We start from the raw sequence: 8,376 nt of genomic DNA on the forward strand, positions 1-8,376 counted from the left end.
ATTTGCAACTCTGTTTTCCTTAAGAGCTGGATAATATTCCATTGTGTAAATGTACCACATTTTTGTTCATTATGCAGTCATCATTTGATGGACATCTAGGTTGTTTCCATTTCCTGATTATTGTGAATAAAGTAGCAATGAGCATGGATGAACAGGTATCTTGGTAGTAATATAGAGTCTTTGGGTAAATACTCAAGAGTGATTTGGGGAGCTAGAGAGACGCATCAGCAGTTAAGAGCACTGACTGCTCTTCGAGAGGACCTGGGATTGGTTCACAGCATCCACATGGCGGCTAACAACTGTTCATAACTTCAGTTTCAGGGGATCTTCTGGTCTCCATGGGTATTGCATGCATGGGTACACTTACATATATGTAGGTAAAGCACTCATACACATAAAATAAAAATAAATAAGTAAAAAACTTTTTTAAATGAATGGTTTGGCTGGATCATGTGGAAGATCTATTTTTAGCTTTTTGACCAATTTTGTCTTTAAAAAAACAAGTTGAGGGCTAGAGAGATGAGTCAGTAGTTAAGGACACTGACTGTTCTTGCAGAGGACCCAGGTTCAACTCCCAGCACCCACATGGTGGCTAACAACTATGTATAACTCGAATTCCAGGGCAACCTGACACCCTCTTCTGACCTCTGCAGGCATTGCATGGTACAGGTGCACTTACATGCAGGCAATACAGTCATACATGAAGGGGGGAGAGGGAAGGGGAGAGAAAGAAAAGAAAGGAAGGGGGGAGGGAAGAAAGGAAAGAAAGAAAAATGTTATACAGTTATAATTTGACTTTCAAAGGCCGACTATATGTGTAGAAATTATGTGGTATTTCTGTGTAATCAAAAAATCATAGCAAAATCAAGCAGTAAAAAAATTTCAAACCAGAATATAGTATGCAACCCCTTTTGGGCCACTGAACACAAACACATGTTCAAAGTTAGAACCTTTATGGTTGCCATTCTCCTGGAAGGGTAGATCTTTCTGGGTTTCCTTTGTATCATGCTAGATAAGTTCTACATAGAATGCAACCAGCTATATCAGCATTTGGGGTAAATTTTTTAACATTACATGGCATAGGTTAAAGAATAGGCAATATTGGAGAAATGGAAAACCTACAAGGCACAGCAACCTATTGTCCACATCCCAACATGCCAAGGTCATAGTACTGTAGGACTACAGTAAAGCTCTGTGTTCTAGCAGGAAACACTTGTGCTTCTTCTCTGCCTTTGTAGAGCAGAGGAGTAACAGTCTTATCAGTGCAGATAAATATGTGGCTTGACAGGGCCATCTTGATTTAGAGGGTAGTTTTTTGTATGATATGGCAGAAAATATGAGCTGCCTAGCACCTGGAGACCTCAGGGCCTGCTAGATATTTATTGACAAGGATGCTGTACCTTATAAGGGCCTGTACTGAGGAAGCGCAGGTATAGGAACTGCTGAGAAAGAGGGAACTCCCATTCTTGCTGTTATTATTGCCCAGGTAGCTCAGAATAGAATTCTAGACTTACTTTCAAACTAAAACTAGAACATCCATCATTAATTTTGCATATGTCAAAGAAAATTGCCTTAAAAGATGCTCACTGGAGCTGGAGAGATGGCTCAGCAGTTAAGGGCACTGACTGCTCTTGCAGAGGACCCAGGTTCGATTCCCATCACCCACATGGCAGCTGTGAACCATCCTTAACTCCAGTTCCAGGGGAATCCAGAGCCCTCTTCTGACCTCCATGGCATTGCATGACACGGGTGCAGTCATATACATGCAGGCAATACACTCATACACATAAAAAATAAAAATAATAAATTTTAAAAAATTTTTAAAAGAAGATGTTTACTGAAGAATTACCAGAAGTCACCTTTTTGTTCATTTGTTTTTATTTCTTGCAGTTATAGGGTCAAACCCAAGGCCTTACACATATGCTCAGCAAGAGATCTACCACTGAGCTTCATACCTGACACTACCAGTGATTGTCTTTAAATTGGCATTTAAATCATTTTTTAAAGCTTCAGCAGCTGTTTTAGATTTCTGTATTAGTTGAATAGTTTACTGTGAGCATGAATTATTTAAAGAGTAATTTTTAAAAGCTGTCTGTTTTATAAAATAGTGATGTATTTTAATATTTTACAGTGGGATCAGATGAGCAAATAATAACGATTTTATTTCTAAACTGTGTAATTTATTGAGAGTATTTCTTATTCTAAGGTAATTTGTATAAGCCTCTTCCTCAGATTTACCGGGAAGGCAAACAGGATGAAGGTGATTACAGAAAATTTGAAGAAATGCACCAAAGATGTCTTGCAGCAGAGCTTTCCAAAGATGATCTTCAGCTAAGACTGAAGAGTGCAGAAAACAGAATAAAACAACTTGAAATTAAGTAAGTTTTCCTTTCTTTTGGATTTCCTATGATTACATTTTCAGAATTCACATAATTTTTATTTATTATTTGCCATTTTGTAGTACGTATACTAAAGCAACCAAATATATTTTATTATATTTTCTATTTTTATTAATTTTTAAGTTTACATACAAAATAGTGATTTTAGTGATGTCTTTTTCACACCTGAGTCATAATGCTTTCTTCTTATTTGTTACCTTCCCATGCTACCTTTTTCTCTGTTTCCTCTGTACACTGGTTTATTCCCTTTCTACCTCACAAATAGTCCCCCTTCTGCTTTCGTATTATGTGTATCCCATTACTCTCTCTATTTTCCCTCTCTTAAGATCTCTTCTTATCCCTTTTAGGATCTTCAAACACACACACACAGACACACACACACACACACACACACAAAACCATACACCGTAGACATACGTACACAGATAAATAACTTTAAATCACTTTCTGCATTATGAGAAACCGTGTGGTGTCTGTCATTCTGAATCTGGCTTATTGTCACTGTGATTTTCAGTTGCATACATTTTCTTGAAGCTATCATGATTTCGTTTTTCTTTATGACTGAATAAAATTCCATTGTGTTTATGTACCACATCTTTTTATTCATTTATCTCTTGGTGAACAACGAGACTGATTCTACTTCCTAGCTATTGTGACTAATGAGTAATGAAGCAAAAAGTATGAATGTGTTAGTATCTCTGTGGTATGTTGATTTGAGAGGGTGTGTGTGTGTGTGTGTGTGTGTGTGTGTGTGTGTGTGTGTGCATGTGTGTGTGTGTGTAATCTCCAGTAGTGGAATAGCTAGGTCAAATGGTAATTCTATTTTTGATTTATTAAGAGACTACCATACTGATTTCCGTAGTGGCTACACAAGCTTGCATTCCTACAAGCAGTAAATATGGGTTCCCTCTTTCCCACATCCTTGCCAGCTTGTAGTGTTTGTTTTCTTGGGGTAAAATGAATAAAATTAATTTTAATTTTTATCACCCTGATTGGCTACAGATGTTGAACACTTGTTCACAAATATATTACCCATTTGTATTGATTCTGTGAACTGTTTACTTAATTAGCCAACTTACTGGTTTGATGATATGTTTTGTTACTTCATTAACTTTTTTTTCCAAGTTCTTTTATATATTCTGAATTTTAATCCTCTGCTAGTTATGTAGTAAGCAAAGATTTCTCCCAATCTGAGGACTGGATTTCACCTGATTGCTTATTTTGGAGAAACTTCTTTTTTTTTAATATATATATTTTTTTAACTTTTACAAAAACTTTATTAAGAATTTCATACATGAATATAAGGTGTTTTGATCAAATCCATGCCTACTCCCTCCCTTCCATAACCTCCCACATCTCCCCATCACTTTTTCTTTTTCTTTTCTTTTTTTTTTCTTCTTTCATTTATTTATTTTTAGGTCTTGCCCTTGCTAGGCAAGCGCTCTACCACTGAGCTAAATCCCCAACCCCGTATTTATTACTTTATTTATTTATTTTCCATCATACTTTTGACTTTTTGACATTTTTTGCTTTTGGAACAGAGTGTGTTGCTAACAGGCCCAACGACATTTTGATTTTTAGCCCAGAAACTGGCTAATTTCTTTGGGGTCTTTTAGCCCTAACTGCCTGGCCAATGCCTACCTCCTATTCTTATCATGTCATCCTCTGAAGGGGTTACAAAATTGCCAATAAGAAATAGGGATGTAGACCACTCTAGCTTCTCTGCTCAATAGGGACACAGGGTGAGGCAATTGGAGTACCCCTTGAGTGTGTCTATCTAAAATACTCCCAAATTGCATAATTCTTATCTCTAAGGGGAAAAGAAAGTCCATGAATCGTGAATAGGAGATGTGAAGGAGAAGTAAAGGCAAGAGTAATTAGCATTACAAGTTCTAGACAGGGAACAAGAAAAAAGTCAGAACAGGGCAGTTTTCACATATTCATGAGAGCCCATTGGAATTTCTTGACAAGGGCTTCCAAAAGCATCCCTCTATTGGGTTCATCCTCATTTTTCTTTCTCTTCCAAGGCTGGACTCTAGAGTGATGGATTCAGGATTTGCTTTCAGGTATTTTGATAGCTGTTGGAGTGGTTAGAATCAGTGTCAGTTCCCTCTCAAAGGCTTCTAGATAGGGGGAGAAAGAAATTTATCCACCATTTTAGAATAATAGCTGGTTGTCTCCCTTAGCTACAGGTTGGCACTACAGTATTGGAGACCAAGATTTGAAGTCTTACATCTGAACAGCACTTTCTGGTTAGGAAAAAAAATCATCAATGAGAAATAATTGTCTAAATAACTTTTTGTATAGACTTAAGCCTAATGTCTGGGAAGTGTAACCCCTAGAACTCTTGAACTATACTGATGACTTTACTCTTTGGTTATACTTTTCTTTTCGGTGTTTAAGACCACACAGTTGGCCCAGATAAATCAATTTATTTTTACACTTAAGGTAATTTGAGGATCTGTTCCTCAGGAGTCACATAGGCTTGGGAGGAGCTCCTGGCTCCTTTCTTTTACCAATTCCATCTATGTGAAGATAGGCCAAAGGTCCTGCTCGACCATGTCTGGCTTCACTTGAAAGCATGAATGAGATGTTTCCTCTGAGTTGACCCTCCTCTTTATAGACTGGACACTGTTTCAAGTCCATCTTGTGGGGTCTCCATGATCTCCCCAAACAAAAGGACAGGTGGCTCACCACATTTACAGGACATTTTGAGAGATGTTCCATAGTCCCCTGGAACTTGGTCAACCTTGGAAGCCAAGGGGCAAAAACTGTCCTTTAAGTCCCTCTGACCACATTAGTATAGGCCTTAAAGTATGGCTGTTAAACATCCAATTAGGTTAGTTCCACCAGTCTGATACATTTAATTGTCATGTGCTGTGTATATAAGCTTTAGGTAAAGAACCAAATATTTTCAGATAAGCGTTGACTAAATTTATATTTTGTTCCTTACAGTAGTTGACTAAACTATGACCATAAAAATTTTAAGATCATGTATATATTATTTTTATCTCATCCATTATATATAACAAACCTAAACATACCTTCATCACTTGCTTAGGCTTTCTCTTTTTTTTTTATTATTTATTTTTTTTAGAAGAAGCATTTCATTACAGCTTTAACATACTCAGTAACTGTGCTAGATAGCTTTAGTGTCAACCTGACTTACCTGGGTTGAGGGAGCCTCAATTGGGGAATTTCCTTCATTGGATTGGCCTGTGGCCATATCCATGGGGCATCTTCTTAATTGTTGAGTGATGTGGGTGGTGCCTCCCCTGAAAGGTAGGCCTGTGTTGCATAAGAAAGCAGGCTGAGCAGGGGCCAGGGGAGCAAGCCAGTAAGCAGTGTTCCTCCATGGCCTGTCCTCCAGCTCCTGCCTCCAGATTCCTGCCCTGAGTTCCTACCTTGGGCTCCCTGATGAACTGTGACCTGGGAGATGTAAGCTAAATACACCCTCTCCTCCCCGAGTTGGCATTGGTCAGAGTATTTTGTCACAGCAATGGAGAAACAAAGTAGGACAATAACAATTTCCAGAGCAAGGATACATCTCTTCAAAAGTGGCTGTAAATTTTAGGTTCACAATTGAATTAATACAGTTATACAATATTGAGCTCAGTATAAACCCTATAAGACATAAAATTGAATGAGTTTTTACCCTGTAAAGAAGATCTCCATTTCATTTTAAAATGTGCTGTTTCCTACATTTTTAATGCTACTAACAGTTAGATGTGTCTTTAATCTCTATGTATCTGTTTATTACTAGTCACAGTCAGTTACACTCGGATCCTTAGTACCTGAGTATAGATATAAAATCATCAGGTAGATTTCAGTGGTAATGTTTATCACCTCTGCTAATTAACATGAAATAAATTTTTATGCTTCCTCCTCAAATAGGTCTTTTTTTTAATTTGTTGATTTTGTGTGTGTGTGTGTGTGTGTGTGTGTGTGTGTGTGTGTATCATACAGAACATCTCACACAATCTTATTCATCTTATACCCACATCCCGAATGGCACCCTCCCATAGCCTCCCCCCTCCCACACACTGGAGCCTGTATGCTCTGTTACTGTCCACTGTGTTGTCGGCACCCCAGCCATTCCCCAGTGGTTGTCTGCCTGCTGAATCTAGTCAGCCTATCCAGAGATCCTTGTATTAGGAAGATCAGCCGTTCCTTATCTAGCAGCAATCAGTTGTCAATATTCCTTTAGATAAGATTGGGGTCTGCTGTTCATTTTCCCAGTTTTATACTGGGTTACTATCTGGGAGTCTTTTGGGCCACCCTGGCCAATAACTCAAAGGAAGGTATCTCCTGTCTCATCTTTAGCTATACGTATGGACTCTTAAAAAATTATACTGATCCCATTAATCTTTGGTTTTACTTTCCTTTTGGGTGTCTAAGACCCTGCAGTTGGCCCAGATAAACCAATTTATTTTTACTCTTAAGTTCGTTTGAGGATCTGTTCCACAGGGGTCACATGGGCTTGCGAGGAGCCCCTGCTCCTTTCTTTTACCAGTTCTGTCTATGTGAAGATAAGTCTAAGGTCCTGCTCGACCATGGTTGGCTTCTCTTGGAAGCATGGAGAAAATGTTTCCTCTGTATTGACCCTCCTCTTTGTAGACTGGAAACTAGTTCAGGTCCATCTGGTGGGGTCTCCATGGCCTCCTTGATCAAGAGGACAGGTGACTCACCACAGTTACAAGACATTTTCAGAGATGCTCATACTTCCTTAGAACTTGGTCAACCTAGGAGGGAAAGGAGCAAAAACTGTCCTTTATGTGTCTCTGTCCAATGTTGCTGGTGTCCTGCAGCCCTCCAGGTGGGAGTAGAGTTGGCACGGAGTCACGACGCAGACTCTGGGAGTCGGGTAAGAAACAGGCAGTGCAAGCAGCTGCAGACTCCTTTATTGTGGATATGGGGCTCCCTTATATCCCCCCACCTGGTGTCCCATTGGTCCGTTGATGGGTCATGTCTGTTCCTCATTGGCTCTCTGTATCAGGCCATTTTCACATCAGCCATCTCTATGTCTTTTGGCAGAACACAGATTTGCCTCAGCCGGATGTTTTTGGTGCATTTGCAGCACACGCTGGTTGTTCAGGCCGCACTTCCTCCTACAGTCCAAATTAATATAGGCCTCATAGTATGGCTGTTAAACATTCAAGGTTAGTTCCACCAGTCTGGTACTTTTAATTACCATGTACCGTGTAGATAGAACTTGGGCAAAGACCAAATGCTCTCAGATAAACCTTGCCTAGACATATATTACATTCTTGATCTGGTTGTATGTACAGTTTGTCAAAGGGTGTTGGTCTAATATGGTTCCCTCTGGTTTTTTAAAACTAGCTAGGCATGATTTATCTCTAACATTGGCTAACCCTTCCAACATGGTTTCCCCATTAAAGGTGCCCCCATTTTTCCCATTTCTCCCTTGATAAGACCCTTCTCCTATGGTCCTACCTCTCATAAGCTCCTTCTTTCCCTTTATCCTCTAGGTTCTTTGTATAACTTCCCCCCCTTAAAATAACCCCATTTTTATCCATATCTCCCTTATTAACAACTGTTTTCTACTGGTCTCATTCAGATTCTTTTCCTTTACCTCCCTGGTTCCTTATCATTATCCTGGTTCCTTTAGTTATGTTTGAATACATACTCACTTATAAGGATTTTAGGTTTTTTTTTCTGAGTCTGTGTAACTTTACTTAGTATAAGAGTTTCTAATTCCTTCCATTTACCTGCAGATTTCATGATTTCATCTTTCTTTACTGCTGAGTAAAACTCCATCATATATATGAACCACATTTTCATTATCCACTCATCGATTGAGGGACACCTAGGTTGCTTCCATCTCTTAGCTATTGTGAAAAGAGCAGCAACAAACATGGATGTACAAGTGTCTCTGCAATAGGATGAGTTCTTTGGGTATATGCCAAGGACTGGTATAACTGGGTCAAATGGTAGGTTCATTTGTAGTTTTCTAAGA

General features: G+C 38.9%; 1 protein-coding gene across 1 annotated transcript in view; it reads left to right on the forward strand.

Moving 5' to 3' along the window:
• Nucleotides 1-8,376, forward strand: part of Sclt1 (sodium channel and clathrin linker 1) — a 222,251-nt gene that overhangs the window by 146,263 nt on the left and 67,612 nt on the right. The window contains exon 10 of the mRNA XM_029562032.1: nt 2,221-2,378. Within this exon, the coding sequence (XP_029417892.1) occupies nt 2,221-2,378 (158 nt within the window). The remainder of the gene's footprint in view (nt 1-2,220; nt 2,379-8,376) is intronic.

Source organism: Nannospalax galili, unplaced genomic scaffold (genome assembly GCF_000622305.1).
Source record: "Nannospalax galili isolate Female #2095 unplaced genomic scaffold, S.galili_v1.0 scaffold1631, whole genome shotgun sequence".
Lineage (NCBI taxonomy): Eukaryota > Metazoa > Chordata > Mammalia > Rodentia > Spalacidae > Nannospalax > Nannospalax galili.